The following is a 26,935-nucleotide window of genomic DNA, read 5'->3' on the forward strand; positions in this document are numbered from 1 at the left end:
TATGCAGCCCACCCAAAGACCGGCTTGACGCGTCGTCAAGCGGCTCACTGGACTCATCGGATGTGAACTCGCTTCCGATGGCTTCCTCCCCCCGCCCTACGGACGACACCGAGGTGTTGTCCCAACAGGTTCCAAGCAGGGAGGAGGTGGTCCCGGAGGCGCCGCAAGGCGACCTCCCGGACTCCAGGAGTAAAGGGGATGAAACCCCCCAGGGCTCCAAGTCCGGCTCTAGGCCGGACACCGCTCCGGAACCTTCAAAGGTTCCGGAGTCCGGCGGGGGACCTCCTTCCAAGAGGAGCAAGTCCGCCATGTCGGCGGCCTCCGTCCAACCGGAGGCGCCGGACAATATGCTGGAGGCGCTCCAAGGCGCCTCCATCGACGAGGAGCACCGCACTATTATGAGTGCGGTGGTCCAGAAGGTTCAGTCCACAAAAAACGGACTGACTGAAGCTTGTACTAGCCTTTTGACAGGCTTCGAGGTAAGCAAAGAAAGTGTAAATAATAGTACCGCATAGACAGTAGCCCCTGATGCTCTGTTTGGCGTTCGGGAAGAAAAGCCGAATAGAGGATCAAATAGAATTCGCAGGAGTCTAACAAAAATGAGTCAATATGCATGTGCAGGCTACCCTACTTGCGTCCGCCGCATTGACTGCGGAAGTGGACACGCTAAAGCAGGACCTCGAAAGGTCCGAGCAAGAGCTCGAGCGTGCCAAGAAGCAGCTCGAGGACAATGAAGCTAAGAAATACCTTCTTAAATATATATATATATAAAAAAGGTGCAATTGCAAAAAATGACAGGATTATCGTGGCTATTGTAGGGGCCACGTCTGAGGTGGCGACCCTTAAGCAAGCGCTGGACGAGGCCGAGAAGAATTCGGCCTCGGAGCGCACCGAGCGGGAGAAGTATGAGGACGAGGTTGGTAAGGTGCGGCAAGAGCTCCAGGCTCTCATGGAAAAACATGAGAGTTTGGAGCATGACTCGAAGACGCAAGCGTCTGAGCTTGCGGTGGCTATTGAAAATGCCAAATCTGCCAAGGCTGAATCCCAGAAGACCCTCCAGGAGTTGGATGAGGTGAAGAAGATAGCAGCGGGTAAGGCATTCTTTATGCAAAGTAAACACATAAACGTGAGTTACTTGATACTTACCCGAATCCGGAGCTCTCCAGGGGCATTTACAGATCTTCCCCGGAGTGTATCCGATGCCACCGCATTCTATCGAGCCGAGGAGGGCAGCTCGATGGAGAAGGTGTTCTGGTCTCAGTATGCTGAGGCCGGACACCCCATGCCCCTGAGCGACCAGCTGAAGCAACTGGTCGAGCTCCACAAGGCGGCCGAACAGGCCATGAAGGGCCTCCCAGTTCGGCTGTGGCCTGGAGAGGCTCTGCCTGGGAGCATTTCGGGCTGGCGCGGCGGCTGGTGGAGGCTTGTCCAAGGCTCGAAGTCATCAAGCGCTCCGTCTGTACTGAAGGTGCCCGTAGGGCCTTTGCCCGTGCTAAGGTGCACTGGGGCAGGCTGGATGCGGAGAAGCTTGTGAAGGACGGGCCACCAGCAGGGAAAGAGCATCGCATGCCCGAAAATTACTATAAGGATGTTCTGAAGGGTGCCCGCCTTGTGGCGGATGAATGTACTAGGGATGTAATTTTTGAGTAAAACTCGCTCGTGTTTGTCCTGTGCGCTGAGAACTTGTTCATATGCGCTGAGCAATGCTGCTTGAATTTAAAATATTACCTTCTGTGCGGCTGTTTTATCAATACTGAGAGATGGCGAGTCGTCGGCTTCTGCCCCCTTGCCGCTAGTGCTGGGGTGTTCGGGGATAAACCTGGGCGCTCTTTTTCCCATATTTGGGTCCTTCGAGGGAGGCGCTCAGCCCAACGAACGAGGCAATCGGACTATAATGCGTGAACACTCTCACTTAGCCATAGAATTCTATAATTTTAAATTTCGGCGAAGCCCCTAGTATTCGGAAGACCGAGTTCGGGGCACTATCCACGCCTTGGCCGGACAGAGCCGACTCCTCGCCTTAAGCGGCATAAGTCTTTAGGGACTCGAAAAAACCTCTCGAACAGCGACCAGCTCTCGCTTCATCATGACAGTCAGTTTTAGCTTTCTCCACTTAGGTGCTCGGCCCAGCTCAACTGGGGCACAATCGCAGTGGTTCTCCTAGTGCTACCTTAGCCAATATAGCGGAACGTAAGGCACCAAAACATAGGAGCCGGGCAAACCCAACTATTAACCCAAGACATGATTCGGAGTCGATGCATATAGTGTTATAAGTTCGGGGTGCCACACTTGTGAAAGTGTTCGGACTTCTCACACCATATTGAGGGGTGCTAAAAGCCCTGGCGTATTTTGGCCGTACTAAGTTGTACGGGTGCAACATGTCGTTAAGGAACATTTATTTATAAAAAGATAATGCAAAAAATAGACAAAAGCTATGCATTGTATATTAAAAATAGCTGCGATCAAAGCAGAACGATACAAGTAATGCGATAAACGAAAAGTTGGACTATTTAACATGTCTGCTCCAGGGGCAAGCTGCGGAATAGTATGCGAAACAGGTATACTGCTCGTGATAGAGACCACCTGGGATTTCCGTAATGCGGCATGGCTTGTCTGCTTCCCTGGTTCTCGTGTCATTTGTGCGGCAATTGAACTGCCGAACAGGCCTTCCGGAGAGTAGAGTCCTGGAAGTAAGAGAAAAGTTAAAAAAAATTGGCAGCCCCTGGTGCGGTTTAAGCCGTGTTTGGGGCGTGCCGTGATGGTGCCCCTCCCCCTATGCCCATGGTATTTCCAGAGCGTAGTTATGGACGCGAAGTACTGGCGTCGCCTTTTTGCGAGGGTTGGGATTGGGGCCGCATTGCTACGCCTGCTCGGAACGTGCCAGGCGGTCTTGTTGTAGGTTACTCCGGGCGCACTTGACGGTGTTCGGGCGTTTAATGGCCGGACTGGAGAACTTCCTGGAGAGGCTACTTTGTACTTCCGCTACAAGGGCCGCCGTGTGCTCCTCCGTTCGGAGGGAGTGTTTGGTGTTTCCATTGACCGTAATTACTCCACGAGGGCCTAGCATCTTCAGCTTAAGGTATGCGTAGTGAGGTACCGCATTGAATTTGGCGAATGCGGTTCGTCCGAGCAGTGCATCATAGCCACTGCGGAATGGGACTATGTCGAAGATCAATTCCTCGCTTCGGAAATTATCAGGGGATCCGAAGACCACTTCAAGTGTGACTGAGCCTATACAGTTGGCCTCTACACCTGGTATTACGCCTTTAAAGGTTGTTTTGGTGGGCTTAATCCTCGAGGGATCGATGCCCATTTTTCGCACTGTATCCTGGTAAAGCAGGTTCAGGCTGCTGCCGCCGTCCATGAGGACTCTAGTGAGATGAAATCCATCAATAATTGGGTCTAGAACCAATGCAGCAAATCCGCCATGACGGATGCTAGTGGGATGGTCTCTTCGATCAAAGGTGACGCGCGCTTCCGCTCCCTTTTGGGGACGTGGGTGGCGTATATCATGTTCACCATCCGCACTTGTGGGGGGAAACCCTTCTGTCCATTGTTGTTCGGCGGCCGGGGCTCCTCGTCGTCATTGCTATGCAGCCTCTTGTCTTCATTGTCGGTGCTTAACTTGCATGCCTGCTTGAACACCCAACAATCCCTGTTGGTGTGATTGGCCGGCTTTTCGGGGGTGCCATGTATTTGGCACAAGCGGTCGAGTATTCGGTCCAAGCTGGACGGGCCCCTAGGATTCCTTTTGAATGGCTTCTTCCGCTGACCGGATTTAGAGCCTCTGAATCCGGAAATAACTGCCCTATCCTCAGCATTGTCTCCGTTAATGCGGCGCTTCTGCTTGTTGCGACGCGACCTGCCACTAATGTCCCTGGTGTCCGAACTACCAAGGTTCTTGGTCATATTGTTGCTACCAGCGAGCCAGCTGTCTTCTCCCGCGCAAAAGCAGGTCATGAGTGTCGTGAGTGCTGCCATAGATTTCGGCTTTTCCCGTCCGAGGTGCCAGGCCAGCCACTCGTCACGGATATTGTGCTTGAAGGCTGCTAGGGCCTCAGCGCCCGGACAGTCGACTATTTGATTCTTCTTTGTTAGGAACCATGTCCAGAATTGTCTGGCCGATTCCTCTGGTTGTTGGATTGCGTGACTTAGGTCATCGGCGTCTGGGGGTCGCACATAAGTGCCCTGGAAATTGTCGAGGAATGCGGCTTCCAGGTCCTCCCAACAATTGATTGACCCTGTTGGCAAGCTATTGAGCCAATGCCGAGCTGGTCCTTTAAGCTTGAGTGGGGGGTATTTGATGGCGTGAAAATCGTCGCCGCGGGCCATGTGGATATGAAGGAGATAATCCTTGATCCATACCGCGGGGTCTGTTGTGCCATCATATGATTCGATGTTTATGGGTTTGAAACCCTCGGGGATTTGATGATCCATTATTTCGTTTGTAAAGCACAGTGAGTGTGCGGCGCCTCTGTACTAGGCGATATCATGACGTAGCTCCAATGAGCTTTGTCTACTATGTTCGGCCCTGCCGAATGTGTGGCCGGCGTGACGGTTACCGTCTCGAGCCGTGGGGTGCCCACGCGATCCGTAGATTGATCGTGTTTGCCTTGCCTTGTCCTCCAACATGTCTCGTAAGTCCGGCGCATATTCCCGTGCCTTGGTACGGGGTGCGGCTTGAGTGGAGGGCCGGGAGGCCTCTTTGTCACGGCCACGAGGTGGCCGTTCGGCCGCATCAAGTGCTTCCTCCTCTAATCGGGGTAGCAACCTGCGCTTTGGGTAACTCTTGGAGGGGCGTTCGAGTTCATGCTCTTCGGCCGCAAGGACTTCAGTCCATCTGTCAACCAGCAAATCTTGATCAGCTCTGAGCTGTTGCTATTTTTTCTTGAGGCTTCTTGCCATGGTGATAAGCCTGCGTTGGAAACGCTTTTGCTCAACGGGATCCTCTGGCACGACGAATTTATCGTCGTCGAGGCTTGCGTCGTCTTCGGAGGGAGGCATATAATTATCATCCTCAACCTCTCTGTCTGCCGCTCTCTCATGAGGGCTGGTTTCTCCATCTTCCTGTGCTAAACCTTGCTGGAGGGGGTTTTCTTCGGCACTCTCCAGAGTATTATTATCTCCCATGTTGGAATCACCGTTTTTGTGTTGGCGGGATTTTGAGCGGCGCCGCTGACGCCGGCACTTTTGCTATTTCTTGGAGGGGTCATCCTCCGCTGTTTCATCGCCATCTCCCTCTTTTGGGGTGTCCACCATGTATATGTCATATGACGAGGTGGCTTTCCAGGGCCTAGTAGGCGCTGGTTCTCCATCATCTCCTTCATCGGCGTCCATACCGTCGATGTCTTTGGAGTCGTAGTCGAGCATGTCGGTTAAGTCATCGATAGTGGCTACAAAGTGGGTGGTGGGTGGGTTTTGAATTTCTTCATCGTCCGTACCCCAACCTTGCTGACCGTAGTCCATCCAGGGCTCTCCTGATAAAGAGAGAGACTTCAGTGACTTCAGGATATCGCCGAAAGGCGAGTGCTGAAAGACATCCGCGGCCGTGAACTCCATGATCGGCGCCCAATCGGATTCGATCGGCAGGGGCGCGGAGGGTTCGGAGTCCGGCGAAGAATCCGGCCCCATGGAGTCATGAGTCTTGCAGAGTACGGGGCTGGTGTTCGGCTCAACCGCCGTTGGGATCACAGCCCCCGAGGTGGCGTCCAACCGCCCATCTTCGATCGGTGCGGTTGGCTCCGAACTAAGGGTCGGAGCCGATGCGGGTGCGGCCTCCAGGGCACTGTTCGGCGGCAGAGCTAGATCATGCTCGTCGTGATAGTGCAGCGCGCTCGGCAGTGGTTTGAATCCGTCGAAGATCAAGTCCCGGCGGATGTCAGCCGTGTAGTTTAAACTTCCGAATCTGACCTGACGGCCAGGGGCGTAGCTTTCGATCTGCTCTAGATGGCCAAGTGAATTGGCCCGCAGTGCTAAGTCGCCAAAGACGAAGATCTATCCGGGGAGGAAGGTCTCACCCTGGACTGCATCGCCATTGATGATCGTAGGAGCCATCAGGCCTGACGGCGACGGCACAGAGGAACTCTCAATGAAAGCACCAATGTCGGTGTCAAAACCGGCGGATCTCGGGTAGGGGGTCCCGAACTGTGCGTCTAGGCCGGATGATAACAGGAGGCAAGGGACACGAAGTTTTACCCAGGTTCGGGCCCTCTCGATGGAGGTAAAACCCTATGTCCTGCTTGATTAATATTGATGATATGGGTAGTACAAGAGTAGATCTACCACGAGATCAGAGAGGCTAAACCCTAGAAGCTAGCCTATGGTATGATTGTTGATGTGTATGTTGTCCTACGGACTAAAATCCTCCGGTTTATATAGACACTGGTGAGGGTTAGGGTTACATAGAGTCGGTTACAATGGTAGGAGATCTGAACATCCGTATCGCCAAGCTTGCCTTCCACGCCAAGGAAAGTCCCTTCCGGACACGGGACGGAGTCTTCAATCTTGTATCTTCATAGTCCAGGAGTCCGGCTGAAAGTATAGTTCGGCTATCCGAACACCCCCTAATCCAGGACTCCCTCAAGCCTATTTTACCTTGTCTTCTCCTGTTGAATAAAATGTTTGCAGATTCCAGCTTAGTCCACGGCACTCTTGCACTATTATTATTTTCACATCGTTCGGTCGTGCAAGTGAAAGGCAATAATGACGACATTCGATGAACTGGCCGTGGCAGAGAGAAACTGGTATAAACTCGACTTGTTCTGTTTGTGTAAATATTTTATCCTAGTATCCATGATTCAGCCCATTATGATTAAACATGTTTGCAATGACAATTAGATATTATAGTTTCTCATGCCATGCATAAGTAGCTGGGAGTGGATAATGATTTATCTTGGATATCAACATTGTGTTAAAATGATTGTGATGTAGTATGATGATATGGTATCCTCCTCTGAATGTTCGAGCGGCTTGACTTGGCACATGTTCATGCATATAGTTGAATCAAAACCAACATAGCCTCTATGATATTTATGTTCATGGTGATCATATCCTACTCATGCTAGTGTCCAATGTTACTTATGCATAATGCATGTTTATGACCGTTGTTGCTCTCTAGCTGGCTGCTTCTTAATCTAATTGCTAGCCTTCGCCTGTACTAAGTGGGAATTCGGCTTGTACATCAAAAACCTTGAACCCAAAGTTATTCCAGATGAGTCCACCATACCTACCTATATGCGGTATTACCCTGTCATCCTAAGTAAATTTGCATGTGCCACCTCTAATAACTTCTAAAAAATATCCTTTTGTGTGCCTGGATCGTTCATGGAACGACAGGAGGTGGTTGGTATGTTCCATGCTAAGCGGGTTATTCTCAGGTCGAGTGTTTATTCACTCGCCGTCGAACAAGAAAAGAGCGGTAATAGGGATGCCCAGTCCCAAACTGCAAACAGAAAAAACTTATAAATAATCAAACAAAAACTCCCAATGGGGTCAAAACCTTGACTTTTATTGCTTGGTAACCGCCACTAGCATGCTTAGCATGGAAGATATTGATAATTGATAGTCATGAAGTAAATGAGAAGGGTGCATGTCTCAAAATATCATTTACCTCTGTTTTAAAAACTTAAGCTATGGCACCTCTGCAAATCACTGCTTCCCTCTGCGAAGAGACTATCTTTTTACTTTTATGTTGTCTCATCACCTTCTAAAACAAGCGCTAGAACCTGAGAGCACAGCTGTCATGACTTATGCATTGTGTGTAGCTAATGTTGGGTGCATCATGACTGGATCTTTTCTACCATGAATTACAATGTTTAGTCGTTGCTTGAACTTTGGACGTGCTCTGCATTTATGTTTTGCGGTCTCAGAAAGGGCTAGCGAGATACCACTATTGTCATATTATATCATGGTTGTTTTGACAATGTGTTGCCGTTTGAGATACATAATTATTGCTCACTAGCTGATTATGTCATTGATATGAGTTAATATAATCTTTAAGAGTTATTGTCGACATGGTTAGTGTTGGCTGAAAACCTGGTGTTGTTTAAGCTTATTTATGCAAACAAGAGCAAAAGAGTTCGTAAAAGTTTTTCTTTTTCACTTTTAGTTTATCAACTGAATTGCTTGAGGACAAGCAAATGTTTTAGCTTGGGGGAGTTGATACGTCTCCAACGTATCTACTTTTCCTAACGCTTTTCCTCTTGTTTTGGACTCTACTTTGCATGATTTGAATGAAACTAACCCCGGACTGACGCTGTTTTCCGCAGAACTACCATGGTGTTTTTTTTGTCCAGAAATAAAAGTTCTCGGAATGGAACGAAACTTTGCAAGGAATTTTTATACAATAAACAAGAATTTCTGGAGCCAAGACCTACCGGCGAGGGGCACCTGGGTTGGAACAACCCACCAGGGCACCCCCCCCTCTCCTGGCGTGCCCAAGTGGGTTGTCCCCACCTGGTGGCCCCGCGGACCTTGAAACCGACGCTATAAAATCCTATTTTTCCAGAAAAAATGAGGGAGAAAGAATTATCGCGATCCATGAGACGGAGCCGCCGTCACCTCCTGTTCTTCATCGGGAGGCCAGATCTGGAGTCCGTTTGGGGCTCCGGAGAGGGGGGGTCTTCGTTCTTCGTCATCACCAACCCTTCTCCATCGCCAATTCCATGATGCTCCCCACCGGGAGTGAGTAATTCATTCGTGGGCTCGCTGGTTGGTGAGGAGTTCAATGAGATTCATCATGTAATCGAGTTAGTTTTGTTAGGGCTTGATCCCTAGTATCCACTATGTTATAAGATTGATGTTGCTATGACTTTGCCATGCTTAATGCTTGTCACTTTGGGCCCGGGTGCCATGATTTCTTATGTGAACCGTTTATGTTATCACCATTATATCCATGTTCTAGATCCGATCTTGCAAGTTATAGTCACCTAGTACGTGTTATGATCCGGCAATCCCGGAGTGACAATAGTCGGGGCCACTCCCAGTGATGACCGTAGTTTGAGGATTTCATGTATTCACTATGTGTTAATGCTTTGTTCTGGTTCTCTATTAAAAGGAGGCCTTAATATCCCTTAGTTTCCAATAGGACCCCGCCGCCACAGGAGGGTAGGACAAAAGATGTCATGCAAGTTCTTTCCATAAGCATGTATGACTATTTACGGAATACATGCCTACATTGTATTGATGAACTGGAGCTAGTGGCGTATCGCCCTAGGTTATAACTGTCTCATGATGAATATCATCCAACAAGTCACTGATCCAATGCCTACGAATTTATCCTATGTTGTTCTTGCTAAGTTACTACTACTATCATCACCGTTACACTTGCTACAAAATTACTACTATCACTGTTACCGTTACCGTTGCTACTGCTACTATTACCAAAACTATCATATTACTTTGCTATTGATTACTTGCTGCAGATAATTAATCTCCGGGTGTGGTTGAATTGACAACTCAGCTGCTAATACCTTCAAATATTCTTTGGCTCCCCTTGTGTCGAATCTATAAATTTGGGTTGAATACTCTACCCTCGAAAACTGTTGTGATCCCCTATACTTGTGGGTTATCAGAAACTAGATGAAAGAGATCTAGTTCTTGGACCCAGCCTCCTTCCTGAGAGCGCCCTTCTTGAGAGCTCCCTTTTCAGCAGGCAGGCCATCTTTCTTCTTTTTGGGCTGGCGCAGCATTTCCTCTGTGCAGTCCTTAGCAGCAGCCTTGCAAAAGGATACATAGATGATTTTGATGATCTTTGGTGCAATAGTAGGTGGACTAGTAGTGCAAGAAAGGGAGTTTATGTTCTGAAAAATCTGTTTCTTAAATCCTCTATTAAGTTGTTGTAGCCTGCATCTTCTTCTTACCTCAAATTCTACCACCGGAGCTTTTTCTTTCCTTTTTCGTTGAGCATAGATAGCTAAGGTGGTAGCAAGAGCCAACACATGTTACACTGCCTCACTGGTGGCATCTGGGGTGGTGTTTACTGGATCAGATGTAACTTGTTGTTATGTAGCCCCCTGATGACACACATAATTCAGATCAGGACATGTTGGAGGTAATACAAAAGGGAAACAGTTCTTGCAGTTTGACCCTTCAATTAAGTATGTCCACAGTTGGGAACCAGTAAAGATTTATCCCAATCAAAGTTATTGGGGCTTGAGAGGGCAAGAGTGATAAAATTAAACCATTCTACGGGTACCTTAGTAGATGCCAAGGTCTCATTAGATGGAGCAAAGTGTTTCTTATACAAATCCAAGCCTTCCTTGGAGAGAAAACCAGCATCATCACCTAACAAAATAGGTTTGTGCCTCGGATTTGAAAGAACAGGATCAACTTGGCCTAAGAATAACATGGAATTGACAATAACATTGGATCTAAAAATGGGTAGGGAAAAGCCAGGGGGAGCCTCCATGCTACTACCTTCAGAGCTGACTAGGTTGGCCACAGGATCTTGGTATGTCAATCTTGCAGAGGAAAGCTCATGATGAGCAATAGGAGTGCCACTTGGTGAGGTTTGGGTGGTATGAACAGACATCATTTCCATATTAGGAGCATGGGTATCTACAACAGGAATCTGAGGCACGGGTATGATGTGTTATGCCATTTGCAACATATCTGCCTGGTGGCCAGGGGCAGGCTCCTGCAACATATCAGTAGTAGCATGAGCATCAATAAGATCTTGCAGCATATGAACATCTCCTTGTGGGATTGGATCAGATTCCACCCAAGCAGCATTAACAGCAGGTTGGATCTCTAGCTAAGGAGGAATTTCCTCTAGGGCAAAGACCGGAATATCTAGACCAAAGATCTCCAGATTGTTCTCCTGCTGAACCTCCATCTCCCCCACATTGTTACCAGGTTAGGGAGCAGGTAGCACCAAGGGGGCAAGCAGTTCATTCAGGTCATGTAGGTCTGGGCCCTCACCCACTGAATTAGTAGAGCCACTATCAGATAGTTGTAACCTAAGAGAGAGTTAATCCACTGTTATCCTGATCATCATGTTGAGAAATATCCACCTTCAGATGACCAATTAGATCATTAAGCTCCAAGAATTCTCCCACATGCAATTCAACATCAATATGCTCTTGAGGCATAGCCTAATGACCCCAGCCTTCCTCTTCTTGTGGCCCTGCCATGTCCACATTATTCTCCTGGGCATTGTCTTGTTGGATTAGATGAAAGGCCATTGGTCCCACAACCAAGTCATTCTGGTTAGGGTGGTGGAATTGCTTTGGAGGTCTGGGATGAGGATTTCCATCTTTTGGGACTGGATCTTCATCTGGAGGTGGACCACCAGAAGGAATGTCTTGGAAGATCACCACAGGGCAAGTCCAAGACTGACCATTCTCACTATTTGCACCAAAAACTAACATGCTAGCAGGAACATCCTTGAGGGCAGCAATCTTAACCTTGACAACAACTGCAACATCACAAGATTTGACTCTGTCCCAAACCTAAAGCTGACCAAAGCTAGCAGTGGCATTGAAAAGTTCATGAAAGGATCTGAGATCAGCAGGAAATCCAACTATCAATAGCCAAACATCTCTGTTTAGGGAGAAGTTCTTCCAGTTCATACCCTGGTTGTGCTTTTGAAATACAAAGTGGATATCATCGTACGGGTGTGGTCCTGAGTTGACTAGGAAATCATGGTCTGCAGCACTATTCAAACGGACAAAAGCCTGGCCAAAAGGGCATCTAGAAATGGAGACCACACCCATGCGCTTGGAGAGGAGGAACTCTTGCAGAATTTCTTGGATATTGGCAAAGGCAACCTCACCTTGCGGCATTGGGATGATAGTGATGATGGCGAGATCCTCATTGGTTGGAACCAGTTTTCCATGGATGACACGATGACGGGTCGGCCTACCATCAACTTCAATGGTGTTGTAGCCGACGGGAAGGAAAGGAGTTGGGTCGAACGGGAAAGAGGCCATGGACGGCGCCGCAACAGAGAAAGAGGAATTCTTAGGTGGCAAGGTGGAGAGTTGCAGCAGAGGTGGAGGTGGGCAGTGGGAATGCGAGATGGCGGGGATGGTAATGCGCTCGTTAGAGTGATTTGATTGATCGAGGGGAGGCACCGTGCCTCTGACAATGGGGTCGAGCGTGGGTGAGAGGCGGCTGTCTCGGTGAACAACCAAAAGTGGATGCGGCGATTGGGGGGCATTCCTAACAGAGGAAGCGGGAGCATTAGCCTCGCTCCTAAACCGGCAATTAGCCCGAATATGGCCCAAACACCTACAACCACTACAGCGGATCCTACTGGTGCACTTGGGCCGAAAATGGCCCGAGGAAAGGTAGGAACACAGAAATTGGCCTGAGAGCCATGGGCTTGAGAAGAACGGTTTGTGGGCCTAGTAGTTTGAATAGCCCTCGATCCCGCCCTACCGAGAGCGGTGTTAATGGGAGAAGTTAATATCGGATTTGAAACAGGCCTTGACTGCAGTAAACGCTCCGAAGCAGGAAGAACACGCGGATTACGCGCTTCAGGGGTGGGATCATCGGAAGAAAAGACACACGGAGATTGAACTACAACAGCATATGATCTGCGATCGTTAGATCGATCAACTAGAGTCCATTCTTTGTCCAATTCCTGCATGTAAAGATTATATTCGTTGCGGAAGTCTGGACTGCCGCGACCCCAGAGGAAAAAACGCACGTTGAAGAGATCATTCACATAATTTCCCCCTTTGATGATCGCAAAACCAACCTCCTTAGAGGAAACGCTGAACTTGAAAGACCAATTCTGTAGACAAGCGACTTTGAAACGAGAGGCATGTCCGCCAAAGCAAGATTGGAGAATGAGACTGACCGATTCATTGTTGATACAGAGTTTAGACCTGCAGATCTCCACAACGAGGAAGAATTCCCGATAGCCGCTGCCCTCAATGTGGTTGACGGGCACTCCGAATTGTTTCCAGATGTGGTCCTCAAAAGCCAGACCTGGCTCAAATTTGAGATCCGAGAGGGCCAGAGAAGGAGGTTGAAGGAGCTCGAGAGCAGCAGGTGGCTGGCCGACAGCGCCAGAGTGGCCGCTGTTGGGGGGATGGTAGCCGCCGCGGCCGGAGCGGCCAGCGGCGCGCGGAGAGGGGCTAGGCGCAGGGGAGGGTCTGCCACACCCTTCAGAAGTGGATTAGGGATCCCTCCGTACTAGCTTCTGGGCAGCATACTGGCGTACGACTCCATGTTTAAATGATGCTTCTACTAATCCACTTTATAATAAGGTGCAGGGATGCTATATGACTGTGTTGATGTATATATTGGTTGTATGCATCGTTTGATGCAGAGACCACGGCTATCCCCTTTTTGAAAAGAAAAAAGGAAAAGTGAGTGTTTGGCCGGCTAGATCACTTGTCAATTTTTAGGTGAGGGGTACGGGGCGGCCACTGGGAAAGGCTCGAAACGAGAGGATGCAGCAACAGAACATGGTGCGCATGCAGAGCAGAACACAGCTTGTTGCACACTCTTGCCACATGTGAGCGTGGAGTAGACTATGCATACACAGCGAGCGCAGGGATCCATACATGGATCGATTGCAGAATATATCATTGTATGATCCGAGCGCCAATTGTGCAGCTCATACGAGTGGAAAGATTGTCAAAGGAGTGTTGATGGATCACTAGCTCGATCTGTTTTCTTCACGATCTTCTTTGCTCTGCTGCCTTTCCCTTCCCACTGGCACTCCCATGTTCTCATGGCAAGAGGATATTTTTTCTACTCCCCCCAATCCACATCACTTGTCGCTTAAATAGATGTATCTAGACATATTTCAGTGCTAGATACGTCCGTTTAAGCGACAAGTAATATGAATCGGAGTATAAAAAATGTGTACATTTCTTTAGTTGAATGGTGTGCATATAAGCATATTTGTTAGGCAATATACGTACGTATTAAATTCCCTGCAGATAAAAAATGTAAATTAATGCTGTTTTCTGACGAGCGTTGTAACAGGACTACAGAGGAGGATCTTACAAGTATACACACGTAACGTCAAGCATAATGATTCAGTCAGATGGGGCACAGAGAACTACGCTCGCCTGAATTTGCAGCATCCACAAATTAGGTTCAAAGAAATGAGCTCCAGCCTGAAAAAATAAAATCAGCCTAAAAAAGAAACAAGCTCGAAAATTAAGCATCCACAAACAATACGGCCAATTAACCATGCGCAGAAGAATGCACCAGCAAGTTAAACAACCTGCCATCCCGGGCCCTTCATCCAGATTAACCGAAATGTTAAACGGAGGAGTTGAGGCAGCAGTAGCACCATGCTAATTCTAAGCTGAATCCTACAGGGGTTAAACAACAAGATTGCCAGAGCAAATCCATAGCAACTTGTCAAAGTTTATTAGTTGCAGCCCATGCCACGAACTGACAGCATTTCACTCAGTGTTGCTTGATCAAAGTACTTATGTTTCACAAACTACTGTTCCTTGATACTACAAAAACAGGTCCGCCATTAGGAGCGCCACCTAAATCCTCAAATCCGCTACAGACTGGTCCTTGAGCAGGCCATGCGCACCCATTTACATGCGGCGGGCATCGGCGGATGCAGCCCAGCTCGAATGTTTCCTTCCTCAAGATGCTTGCTTATTCAGCCGAAGAACCAAGTGCACAACAGGGAGATCTTCAAGTATCAGGGTATGTATGTATGTTATGGCAGCTAAACTTACCCTACCAATATTTTGGTCATGTCCAAAACACTGGCCTTTGTTTGCATGGTTGCCAACTAGGAGTATTTGGCATGCCGATGCCTTTTTGGTTACTCTAGCTCGTTTTCCTTGCCGATGTTGGCCAACTCATGGGCAACCAAAAGGTCAACCAAATTTGGTAGGGCTGGAACCAAACATACCCTCAGTCACCTCCCCTTTCTCCTGTCCTTTTCTCTTTCTCTGCTTCTATCATGGTGATCATCCTTCTCTCGGCCTGAACTTTTTTCGCGTGCTCTGTCTCTCCCAACATCATTACCATGCAATCTGTCTCTGCTGCGATTGTGCTCTCGGTCTCTATCCAGTGATGATTTCTTTGAAGGACTACGGCTCTTACTTGGGCTGTGAGGCCGCTTCTTGGAAGAATTGCGTGCATCATCATACCTTTCTTTCCGGTCCAATGGTATTCTCTCTGCAAAACAGAAGTACATTTCTTTGTAAAAACATGCACGCACTGGACTAGGTTGAGGGCTACAGCATGGCTCATTGTTATTATCAGATAAGCTATCACGTGAAGCAACAAAATAAGTATCAACGATGGAGATGCTCCAAAGAAACAGAAATGCAGTTATCAAAAGACAGGGTAATTCCCTTGTGGCCTTCTTACATACCGGAAGAGCGCCTGTTGTTTGCCCCATCTACTGAAGAAGACAACCCATATTCAGACTGAAGACGCCTACGGTGGCTGGCAACCTTCCTCTCAAGCTCCTCCATGTTCCACAAACCCTTCTCCTCAAGAGATTCACGATACTGCATGACACCAATCTCAATCTGCCTCAGCTTCTGCCTGCAGATCAGAAGGTGTAGCGACTAAGCAAAAAAGAATGTGAAACACTAATGGCAACATGACTGAATATTTGGGGCAAAGAATGTGAAACACTAATGACAACATGATTGAATAATTGGAGCCGGTGAAGTTGGATACCTATGCTCTTCATCAACAATTGTATCTGGATGATGAATTGTGTGATCAGTACTAATTTCTGTTGCATCAGCTTTCCCAGGATCACCAGCAATATCACTTCCAGATGAATAGCTCAATCCCAATCCTTGACCATCTTTTCTATCTTCATCGCCGCTGCCATCATCCTCTCGATTCCATTTAGAAGCTGGTAAGATGGGATCAGCTCTCTGCTTCTTGCTTGGAACTTGTTTCGGTTCAGCAGATACAGATTTTCCATAGTACTTTTGACCTGTGACACGAGAGAGACCCAGCATATCTGATTCACCATCAACAGTACCTTCTCCAGGTCTCGAAGCACTACGCGCATTCAAACCAATATCCTCTCTCCCAGTTCTATGAGGTTCTCCTTGTCCATATTTCATGTCGACATCTTTCTGATATACTCGCTCCTTCTCAGCCTCCTCCAGGCTGAGCAACCTGGCAACCATCATCTCTTTACCACCACATAGTGAGAGGCCATTATGTCTACAACGACGTTCAAGCTCAGCAAGCGGAAGCCCTAACAGCTCCTTCGTCGCTGCTGCCTTTCCTGTGGCCAGGGCACCATCTTCATCAAGCCTAAATCCATTAGTACCATCCTCGGAGCTAGTTTTCTTTTCAATTTCAGGTGCATCACCACATAGAGAGTGGAAAGGGGTGACCCCAGAGTTGCCTGGTCTAAGAAAGGTAGCTTTCAGCCCATTCAGATATGCATCAGAAAACAGAAACCAGTCTGCCCATACTTGTAGAACTTTCAAAACCCTCTCCTGCAGAAAGTAATAAATGAGTGTTATTATGTAGGAACATCAAGGGGGAAAATGAAACCATACTACTCAACAAATACCTTCAGAGCTTCAGCAGTAATCCTTCCTGTAATACTGCGATACAAGTCATTGAAGCTCTCCATGACATCAGGTATAGCAGCCTCAAACTTGGTTCGAAACGCAGAAGCATTCTTCACGGGAGCACTACTGTTATGAAGGATGTCGGACACTAGCATAAGCCTTGCAACCTTGGTGGGAATAGATGTCTCCTTAAGTGTCAAAGATTCTGCAAGAACCTCGACAATCTATACAAGGGGAAACTCGGTGAGTTTTTATTCAATGCGAACTATAAAATAAAATTGAAGTATACTCCCTCCGTTCCTAAATACAGGTCTTTTTAGAGATTCCAATGTGTACTACATACGGAGCAAAATGAGTGAATCAACACTCTAAAATATGTCTATATACATCCGTATGTAGTCCTTATTGAAATCTCTAAAAATACTTGCATTTAGGAACCAAGGGAGTACATCACTATGCAGTAGGCCTTTGAAGTGCAGTTTGCAACAAAACAAAAGACATGTGCGGTTATGTAAGAGTATATGACTAGATGATGGTCCCAATAGTAAAATATATACATCAATCTACATGTTACAAATTTGATCCACTTCTCCTTTCCTACTCTCCTTAGACAACACCAAATCCCATCAAAACGTATATGCTTGAGACAGAAAGTCTGTGCAGAGTAGAATGAATCTCAGTCCACAACCACAAGATTTGACTCACAATGATCAAGCTATTCACTGATCTTGGGAATTGTTGCAAGCTGTAGAATGTTTCACGTAGAGTAACTGAGACATTAAGGAAAAATAGCAGGACGCATGAAATAGAATCAATCAACCAGAATGAATTCATAATTTTAAGCTAAAGGCAAAAGGAAAAGAGGAAATATGAACTGATAAGGTCAAATATACAAGGTATGCATTACCTCTCCAGCAGCATCAGCATTATCTAACGCAAATCCCATTGCTTCCTTTATCTGACTCCTCTCTAATGTCAATGCGCGTAGCATGTCCTCAAATTCATCACGCTGTGAATCAGTCAGTGTACGCTCCACTTCCGCACGCTGGGAGACAAAACACAAATTAATCAGGTAACTGGACCAAAGCATTTGCACCATCTAATAAAGGCAAAGTACCAAAAAGAAGTCTCTGCCAAGGCCAACCAAACCTTACCCTGCTTCTACCAGCTGCAAAAGTAGATTCTTTTTCATGATTAGGACTTCGGCTGGATGGCAAAGCAGGTGGAACCCATCTAAAATAACAGATTTAATACAACAATGTCACCAGATAGTCAATAAGCACAGGACCAACACATAACAGAATATCAGTGTGCACGCAAACCTTGCACTTCCAGTAATCATGATAAATGGTTCGGTTCGCCATCGTTGTAAAGTATCGCCCTGCATTTGAGTATCATAAGCAGTTAAACATTAGTGTTATATCAGCACAGTGATTCCCACATATACTACCAAATTCTAGAGACCAAGCTGAACAGAACATAATCAGGAGGTCGAAGGACATAAATTTTATTAAACAATACACTACTCATTTCGACCAATCAATAGGCCATCACTGAGCAAAAATATATACTGGAAAATGTCATAAAATATGTGTCTGTATGACAACCGATACAAACAATCTTCTATTGATAGATCATAGAGGAGATGGCATTGAAATTGTAGCAAGATAAACAACAGTGGATACCTGAGCAAAGGAGTATAACCGCCAGACATAGTATGTGTGCTCTTGCGATTTAAGATCAAACAAGAAGTTAAATAAAGAATTCCCTCGTCCTCTTTCCATTATAGCTTGTTCGAAAGCACATCCACCATCAAGTACATGCAGAGCCATCGTGTCAATCACATGCCTAAGATGTGAATCATCTGGTGGAGCAACTACTATATCAGGAACATTTGGAGTAAGGACCTGTTAAACCAAGTGAACCCCCGGAGTGGAATTAGAATTGAGGAAAATTAACTACACAAACTAACATCTAAAATTATTACCAAGGAAAAACTTCTTATATTATTTCTAGGCCTATAAGATACTAAAGAATGTAGCTGGCCGAATTACATACAAGAGTGCTAGTGAAAAAGGATTCAAAATCCATAACCGAAATAAGAGAGCCCACCCAGAACATATCACGTAGTGAACATATGTGAAAGGGCTAAAGAATTTATGTGCCAACTTAAGAAAGATGGCAAAAATATTATTCATGTTAAATTGTATGCAGCAGGGCAACTTATGAACTCTCTTGGCCTACACAACTCAAGCACTTAGATATTTTCTGAAAAGAGAGCTCAAACAAGCCGCGTTATGATACCTCAAAAGGTCTATCTCAAAGAAAACGTGGATTTTTTTACTGATTTTACTTTTATGGTTACACAAATAGCATGGATATCAAGAACAGTATGCCACACAAGGACAGATGTATATGTAAGAGATCACCAACCAGCTCTGAGGTTTGCCGTGTAACTGATGCAACAGGTGGACCTCCAGGACCAGATATGATTACAGTACCACCCTGTATATCAAAGAAACATAAGGAGGTCGTACAACTCACAGAGAAACACCAAAGACATGTCATCTACTTAAAACTTCCAAAAATATATATATAAGAGTGAGCTGCACATAGAAATTTTTGAAATGAAAGGAGCAACCTCCTTGTTTCTGATTGCCATATGTCCTGGAGGAGGAGCAGGCAGTGCTTGTGATGGAAGAGCAACAGATTTGCCCCACCCAATCTTCAGCTCATAGTCGTATACAATAACACCTGCGTTAAGTAATTTAGTAACTGAAAACAGGAATATAAGTAATTTTAAAAAGTACGAAAAGGTTACTATTTTAAGGTCCTATAACATGATCCCAACTACATGGAAGTGCACAGTAACCTTGCATTTCATCCTTGGCTGCCTGTCCTTCTGCTCTATTCATGAATGCAACAAACCCACAGTTTCTTTGCCTTCTGCGTTCTTCTTCTGTTCGAGGCCACATAATCTTGACGCTAGCGATAGGTCCAAACCGACCAAATGTCCTCAAAAGAAAATTCTCATCCACCTAACAACATATGGCATATAATGCACAGTAAGCTAACTATGATGCCTATACACTTAAAACTGTGTCTAGACAGAACATGTACGGTGGGAAAAATCAACCTGAGGAGAGAGATTGCCAACATATAAGTTTGTGGTTTGTGGATCCCCATCATCAAATGACCCTGGTATTCTCCCACTGGGGTCAAATTCATCTGGTAGTTCATCAAAATGGCTAGAGGACTGCAGGAAAATCTTCAATCATCAGTATATCAAATACTCCCTCCGTTCCAAAATAGTTGACCCAACTTTGTACTAACTTTGTACTAAGGTTAGTACAAAGTTGGGTCAACTATTTTGGAACGGAGGGAGTACAAGGGCAAACCGCAGAGATTCTGAGAGAAAACAATTAGGGGAACCAGTCAACAGATTTATCATATTTAGCTGGAAACTTATTTAGAAAATGTTTATCAAAGTTGACTGGCAGGGTTGGTTTTCTACATTCTATTTGACAAGAATTGATGTGGCCACTAGTGCCATTGCTATGTTTCCGGCTCAACGGTGTACTGCTGCTGTCGTTACTATAAATCGCGAGCTTGATATGCAACAGAACAATGGACCAAAAGATTGCAGGGCAGTCAAGCTAACGACGGAGCAAGCTTCAGGTAGCGCAGGGCATATGTTACGAATAGGGGACATGGTAATTAAAATACCAGTACAAGACAAGGTTGAGCCACGGTTTAGAACACCAAGCCAATACGTGATGGTAGGCACCATGAAAATCAAGATTTAGTTTATTTAAGGATATGTCACGTTGATTTCTTTTGGTCTAATAAAGAAGAGTCCTAGTTTTTCATAGGTTGCTATGTGATCAACGGTGCCGGATAATTAAGTTTGTTAATTTGTTAGTTGGGATAAGAGTAGGAGTCCAAGTCAGTTTAAGCTAGCTAGAGAGTCGGTTGTGTGCGCCTATATAAGGGGCCGGCTACGGCCGTGTATAGGGTGAGGTTTTATTTTGAGAAGTTTTGTTTAGATCGTGAGTTGAATAAAAGTCAGAAAAGTCCCATGTCGGGGGACACCAAATATCGTGTTTGCTTTTGCTGATCCGTGACGGATTTTTTCGCTGCTACGCGTGGAGTTGATTCATCTACTCGACGCCAGTTTTTGATATTACGGTCTTGTATCTTTGCTCGATCGGAATTTCTTGTTGCTGCTAGTACCGTGAAAGTTCGGGCCGACGAACGACTCGCCATCTAGTCAAGTCTACATCAAGAATACTTCAGCATGCTAAATATAATCAAAACTGCCCTGTGGATTTGTTTGATTTTATGTCTAGTGGAAAGAACCAAAAGATCAACTTTAACATAATATAATACCTACCGTGGAGGTGTCACCGTGTCGACCGTCACGTTCTTGATTACGCCTTTCCCGAAGCTCTTGCTCAAACTTGAGTTCCTCCATGAACTTATCTATTGCCCGTGGCTTTCCTTTTTCCTTTTCCTTCGGCCGCTCATCTTCCTTCTGCAAGTCAAGATAATGCTCAATCAAAGAACCATACTGACCACTGAGCCAATCATAAGAACTATAAAAGTGCGCTAACCTTTTTGTCTGGCTCTTTCCCAAATGATGGCGGCAAAAAAGATGGAACATACCTGGATAATGATATGACGTAGATAAGCTATGTATTGAGCTCATAAGTCAGATTATGCTGCATATCATTTGTACACATATATATCATGGGGTTGCAGATAACAACAATGGCGAAAGGATAGGAGCAATACAACCAAAATAAATACCTACTTCACTCTACAGGGGTACTTTGGATATTCTCATAAGTTAATGACACTTTGGTAGATTTTCTCTATTTAAATCATGTCGATCCAATACACACACATAATTATTTCGCCACAAGTAAAGCTCCGTCCGACATTGCAACGGCTTTTCAGAAGTACCTAAGGCCGTGCTTGGCATTGGTGTAATTTAATAGCATGTATTTAACTTACAGGTGCATCTTACCGGACACTGAGCAATTTGCGGACGGAAACAAACCAACAGGCCGAGACGTGTATTTTTTACAGGGGTATTTAAAAAAAACGATGATCCAAACAGTGCCTAAATGTTTCCACTTCTGGATGACATAATGCACCTTTAAAGCCATGGTAGAAAAATCATATCAGACCATAACTTATGATGCAGCAGCCATGAAATGGCCCTAAATCTAGACTAATTATTAAGCTTAATATGTTGGTTTTTGCGCAATTATGAGAATTTCTCTGCAACGCTGCCCATGATCAAAACATTTATAATAATCTGAAAATGTTCCTTTATTGTGAAAAATACTTCCACATTGTTCTGATGCATTTGGTAGTTATTACAGTGATACCAACAAATACAACATGAGAAATCATTATATTATTATTCGTATATGTTTACAAATTTACAGTCGTCTCACAATTAATTAAAGTTTACATGGATGCTTCCGTGGTTGGTGTCTCCATGACTACGGAGAGTCATTGCCATGGTACTAGTGTACTACAAAACTGCTAAACATAAGTTCTGTAACAGCATCATCATCTTAAGCACTATGTCAGCAACAAGGAATTGCTCTGTCAAGAAGGCGCAGCTATAGTCAGCATTACAGCATAAATGCAACTGAGGATGTGCGAGTGCATGGGAGTGCAAGACAGTTTTCTTCTTCCGACCACTATTTCAAATGCATTAAGCACTGGGCAATAAAAGGTATATGGACGAATAATCATGAATCGTAATTGTAAGGTATAATAAATTATGTGCCTTGGTATATCACATCAAGCGTGTAAAAATTGCTCATTCTTGGTCTCAAAATTCTCAATTCTGATCATACTGGCACGTGATTTCTAAAGATGTAGCTGTGCTGCCACAGGATACAATCTTCTAGAAATCAAGTATTTTTTGCCGTTTACCTACTGCCCTTCTTTGGAACAGACCACCCATCTTTCGACTTTCCACCTGTCATTGTCGAACGAGTAAAAATGGCGGCCTCTTGATTAATTGGAGCAATAAAAGAAATAGTGCATAGATCCATCATGATTGATACTGAAACTGCAAGGCGCAAAGGCAACTATGACGAAGTATAGTAAAATGAAACCACTATCACTAACCTTCAGAATCAGCTCTCAGCTTGGCATTGGGATCAATCACGCCCCCACGGACAAATTTCGATCCAGATGTGCTTTCACCCTTGAATGACTCAACAAACTCCGCATAGACGCGCGCCGCTTCATCTTCCTCCCTCTTAACATACCAAAAGCAATTAAAATCAGATATGAACGAAATTTACATGTAAAAAAAGATGGACGTCTCTCAGAAAAAAGTTAAAAGGGACTTAAACCCCTGACCTTCTTCCTCGCCTCCTCATTCTCCTTATGACGGTTGAACGGAACCTTCTTCGAACTCATCCGTAGTTCTGGACACTGTCATACAATCATCACCAGAACATCAGAATCTGAGCACACATAAATGTTTCTACCACCCTATATGCGATCTTAATCACTGCAGTCACTCTTGATTCCCAGATCCCAGCGAGCACAGGTAGACATAGCACTCGTACTGCTCGTACACACAGATTTACGCGCATGTGACCTACCAACAGCAGGCGCAAACCACGAGGTCGGGAAGAATTGCGCGCAGAGTAACCTAAACCCTAACACATTCGAACCCTCGAAATTTTGGGGAACAAACTGCTATTGCAACAAACCGAGCCGAATCCACAGAGAACTGGATGCGTTTGCGAATATTGGAAGAGTAATGAGGTTATGAGGGTATTGTGATTGCTCGCAGCAACAAACAAAACACTCCTAAAACAATCGAGAGAAATATTTTAGGATTTTCGTACCAGCAGAAGGAATCGGCTTGGATGGATCTCCTGAATGCTCTCCGCTCCAAGCTTGGAACAGTGGAAGTGGCGCCGCTTCGCTGGGAGGAAGCTCGGGCGCTTCTCTACTGCCGCCGGCGAACAGCGGGGTCCGGCGGCTCGGGGGTCGGCCAAGAGAGGGAATGAGCCTGGGAGGCTGGGACCTGCGAGGAAGGGAGGTTCAGGAGCAAAGCCACCTGCACCGTCCGATTAACATCCAGTTACCAGATCAAGGACATGCCTGGGTGCTGATTGGTGACTGGGAGTCGGGGCCACACGGTAGATAGCCAAGTACTCCCTCCGTTCCTCCATATAAGGTGTACAGATTTTTGAGAAAAAGTCCGAAATATAAGGTGTATTGCGTTGCACCACTCGTTTGGATAATTTTTTTAAGGGATTTGATCACATTTCTTTATATAAGGCAAGCTTCTCTGTTTTGTCATGTCAATTAATCAGGTGTAATCTCGCCCAAAACTTGTGAAATTTTCCCTCAATGTGTGTTCTTTAATTTCCGTGCCAAAAACTATACACCCTATATTTAGGAACAGAGGGAGTAATTTTTAACGGCGTAAATAGCCCTAAAAAAATTGGGCACTGCTACGCGTCCGTCGGCTGATGTTTAGATTTTATCTGTCGCCTCGACGGTCGTTGGATACTCGAGCTGATAGCCGTCCGATCCGATGTCCGCCCCCGCATGCCCACTCGTTATTTCCCGTAACAAACGCTCGGTTGCAAAAACAAGTCAGTCTTGACTCGACCCCGACTGAGTTGCGCCCCGCGCGGTGCCGCCGCAAAATCAGCCCGCCGCTGACGTGTAGGAGCTACTCTAGTTGCGAAACCTCCTCTTCCCTAAATTTCTGCAACAAGAGCTTTGTTGCGAAACTTTCTCATCTCTAATTTCCTGCAGCAAGAGCTTTGTTGCGAAAACTCCTTTTTTTCTAATTTTCTGCAACAACTCCCATGTTGCAAAAACTCTTATTCTCTAATTTTCTGCAACAAGACCTTTGTTGTAAAAATTGAAAAAGACATCTCACGCCGTGCCTAATTTTCTGTAACAAGACCCTTGCTAGAAAAATTGCAACAACATCTCCGGCCGTGTCACCCAGTCTTCGATGTCGTCGTTCCGCAACAACATTGTTGTTGCAGAAACTTGGAGTGTGTGTGGACGTAAGGCGTTGTGATGTGGCTGTGTCTAGCATTGGTGGTGCCAGGACGGTGGTCGCCCAGAAATGCAGGGGAATGGGAGGGGGGTCTCCGATCCATACCTGTTGGAGTCGACGTCGGCGGATATGCCCCGGACGCCGAACGTCGCCGCCCCGCCGCCCTCCCAAATCCAGAAGCGTGCGCCCTCCCATAGACACGAGTCAATGAAGGCCAATTGCACAAATGCTTATTCTGAAACAATAGTTGTGTTTCAGAAAAGAACGCGCGTGACGAGGAAAGCGGGGTCGTTCTCATACGTCTGATCAACAGGCGATCCATCGGACACGGAGCCAGCGGATGCGCGTGCGAGATAGGTCGGCTAAAGGTAAGATTAGACCAAAAAAATTTAACGAGGTAAATACACTCAAAGTCTTAGGGTCCGTTTGGATAGTAGCATGCGCCTACCTTACCAAAATTTCGGCGTTGATTGTAGGCGTTGGCGTGCGTTTGGATGGTGGCCAGATTTTCGGATCTACGCCAAAATTTTGGCAAGCAGTTCAGTTTTTCTCGCCAACTGTGGGCGAAGCGGCGGCGGCGAAATCCCTCGCCAAATAATTGGCACGCCCCCGAATTGGTAGGGCTGGTCTGGGCACGATCCAAACAGGCCCTTAGAGCAACTCCAACAGCCGATACATTTTGTCCGCGTGTGTTCGTTTGGGTCGAAACGGACAGAAAAGTCGACCCAACACGCTGACCCAAACGAACTATCCTCAGTTTTTCGTCCGCTGTGCGACCTATTTCATGCCCAAATTTGGGTCTCGTTTGCGCCGGCATGGACACGAAATGGATGTGTGTGATGCTCCCCTAGTCCTTCCATGGCCCGCTAGTTGGCGGCATAGCCACCCCTATTTCCCTCTTTTTCCCAAAAAACTCCCACTCGCTCGCGCTCCTGCCCACTCGCCATGGACGACCCGTGCACCCTTGACGCCGCCGCCTTCCTCGCCTCCACTAAAGTCAAGCCATGTGTCGCCCGCAAGACACCGGCGCCGAAGAAGACGAAGTCGTTGACGGATGAGCAGCAGGCTGTGCAGTTAGTCAAGAGGAAGGGACCGGAGGTACATGCAGGCTGACGAGCTCAAAGCTGTGTCCGCCGCCCGCCTCACCGCCGCCGCACAATAGGAGGAAAACAAGGCCCTCCTCGTTGCGGCAACGAGGGAGGCCCTGATCTACTTCGTGTTAAACCCAGGCCAGCATGGGCTCATCACCGCCGCCGTGGCCACGGCCAACATGGGCTCGTCGGCCTTTCCTTGTGTGCCACTGCCAGAGTCGATGCGCAGGTATACCATGCCGCCGATGCCCGGCTTTCATCCCTACCCGCAAGCCTCCCATTTTTCTCTAGGGAATGCTCGCTGGAGGTGAGCGTTGTGGCGCCGGCCACGCCCCCGCCCATGGCCATCGACCTCAACGCCACCGAGGGCCATAGGAGACGCCCGCAGGAGATCCCAGCCGACATGCACCCCGACACCCGCAACCTGTTCGACATAATGCCGGTTGAGGGAGTCCTGGATTAGGGGGTCTCCGGACAGCCAGACTATATTCTTTGGCCGGACTGTTAGACTATGAAGATACAAGATTGAAGACTTCGTCTCGTGTCCGGATGGGACTCTACTTGGCATGGAAGGCAAGCTAGGCAATACGGATATGCGTATCTCCTCCTTTGTAACCGACCTTGTGTAACCCTAGCTCTCTCCGGTGTCTATATAAACCGGAGGGTTTTAGTCCGTAGGACAACATACAATCATATCATAGGCTAGATTCTAGGGTTTAGCCTCTCTGATCTCATGGCAGATCTACTCTTGTACTACCCATATCATCAATATTAATCAAGCAGGACGTAGGGTTTTACCTCCATCAAGAGGGCCCGAACCTGGGTAAAACTTCGTGTCCCCTGCCTCCTGTTACCATCCGCCCAGACGCACAGTTCGGGACCCCCTACCCGAGATCCGCCGGTTTTGACACCGACATTGGTGCTTTCATTGAGAGTTCCTCTGTGTCGTTGCCGTTAGGCTTGATGGCTCCTTCTATCATCGTTAGCGATGCAGTCCAGGGTGAGACTTTTCTCCCCGGACAGATTTTTGTATTCGGTGGCTTTGCACTGGGGGCCAATTCGCTTGGCCATCTGGAGCAGATTGAAAGCTACGCCCCTGGCCATCAGGTCAGGTTTGGAAGCTTAAGCTACACACCCGATATCCGCGGAGACTTGATCTTCGACGGATTCGAGCCTCTGCCTTGTGCGTCACGCGGTCATGATGAGTACGATTTAGCTCTACCATCCGATAGTGTTCAGGAGATCGCACCGGCAGTCACTCCGACCCTCAATTCGGAGCCAGTTGCGTCGTC

At 46.7% G+C, this 26,935-nt stretch overlaps 1 protein-coding gene across 2 annotated transcripts; it reads right to left on the reverse strand.

The window, feature by feature from the left end:
• Positions 1–14,080: 14,080 nt before the first annotated feature.
• LOC123049387 (protein RRC1) lies at positions 14,081–23,583 on the reverse strand. 2 transcript variants are annotated; one of them, XM_044472316.1, is made up of 18 exons: positions 23,375–23,583; positions 22,878–22,952; positions 22,641–22,773; positions 22,443–22,488; positions 21,101–21,152; positions 20,881–21,021; positions 19,624–19,743; positions 19,360–19,525; positions 19,129–19,241; positions 18,921–18,992; positions 18,173–18,394; positions 17,810–17,868; positions 17,642–17,720; positions 17,395–17,532; positions 16,487–16,711; positions 15,625–16,409; positions 15,311–15,486; positions 14,081–15,111 (listed from the first exon to the last, which is right to left on the reverse strand). In XM_044472316.1, exons 2-18 carry the CDS (start codon positions 22,935–22,937, stop codon positions 14,849–14,851), a joined length of 2,850 nt encoding a protein of 949 aa, XP_044328251.1. In that variant the 5' UTR covers positions 22,938–22,952; positions 23,375–23,583; the 3' UTR covers positions 14,081–14,848. The 2 variants fall into 2 exon arrangements, with proteins under 2 accessions (XP_044328251.1, XP_044328257.1); XM_044472322.1 differs by lacking the exons at positions 22,443–22,488; positions 23,375–23,583.
• Between the last annotated feature and the right edge of the window lie 3,352 nt (positions 23,584–26,935).

The sequence above is a fragment of the Triticum aestivum genome, chromosome 1A, assembly GCF_018294505.1.
Source record: "Triticum aestivum cultivar Chinese Spring chromosome 1A, IWGSC CS RefSeq v2.1, whole genome shotgun sequence".
In the NCBI taxonomy this organism is placed as follows: domain Eukaryota; kingdom Viridiplantae; phylum Streptophyta; class Magnoliopsida; order Poales; family Poaceae; genus Triticum; species Triticum aestivum.

Bases quoted from the DNA above. Each gene is read 5' to 3' on its own strand.
- LOC123049387 (XM_044472316.1), bottom strand. From the start codon at position 22,937: ATGAGTTCGAAGAAGGTTCCGTTCAACCGTCATAAGGAGAATGAGGAG. The intron at 18,993-19,128 runs GTTGCTCCTTTC...TTTGATATACAG, and splicing joins TGGCAATCAGAAACAAGGAG to GGTGGTACTGTAATCATATC. The intron at 18,395-18,920 runs GTTGGTGATCTC...TTGGTTTAACAG, and splicing joins CACGGCAAACCTCAGAGCTG to GTCCTTACTCCAAATGTTCC.